The sequence below is a fragment of the Apis dorsata genome, unplaced genomic scaffold (genome assembly GCF_000469605.1).
Source record: "Apis dorsata unplaced genomic scaffold, Apis dorsata 1.3 scaffold_48457, whole genome shotgun sequence".
NCBI lineage: Eukaryota > Metazoa > Arthropoda > Insecta > Hymenoptera > Apidae > Apis > Apis dorsata.
Window position 1 is genome coordinate 1 of NW_006264425.1, and position 201 is coordinate 201.

General features: G+C 61.2%; 1 protein-coding gene across 1 annotated transcript; it reads right to left on the reverse strand.

The window, feature by feature from the left end:
* Nucleotides 1–3: 3 nt before the first annotated feature.
* On the reverse strand, nt 4–196 carry LOC116186697 (the record flags this gene model as incomplete). The annotated part of the gene is made up of 1 exon (XM_031514870.1): nt 4–196. A coding segment is annotated over one exon (193 nt), but the record flags the coding sequence as incomplete, so codon positions are not given.
* Between the last annotated feature and the right edge of the window lie 5 nt (nt 197–201).

Genomic DNA, 201 nt, shown 5'->3' on the forward strand with positions numbered 1-201 from the left:
GCAACGCCTGTTGCCGACCTCGTTTCTTCGGACTCTGACAGGTGGTCGCGATGGCCGCTTGAGGCAACACGAACCCGTACTCCTCCTTCGTGGTCGGGGGAGTGGTCTTGATCGACGTGTAACCCGACAGATGGTTCATGGCCACCGTGTAAGAATGGCTGGTGACGGTGAAGGTGACGGCGGCGGTGGCGTCCCTTCCCT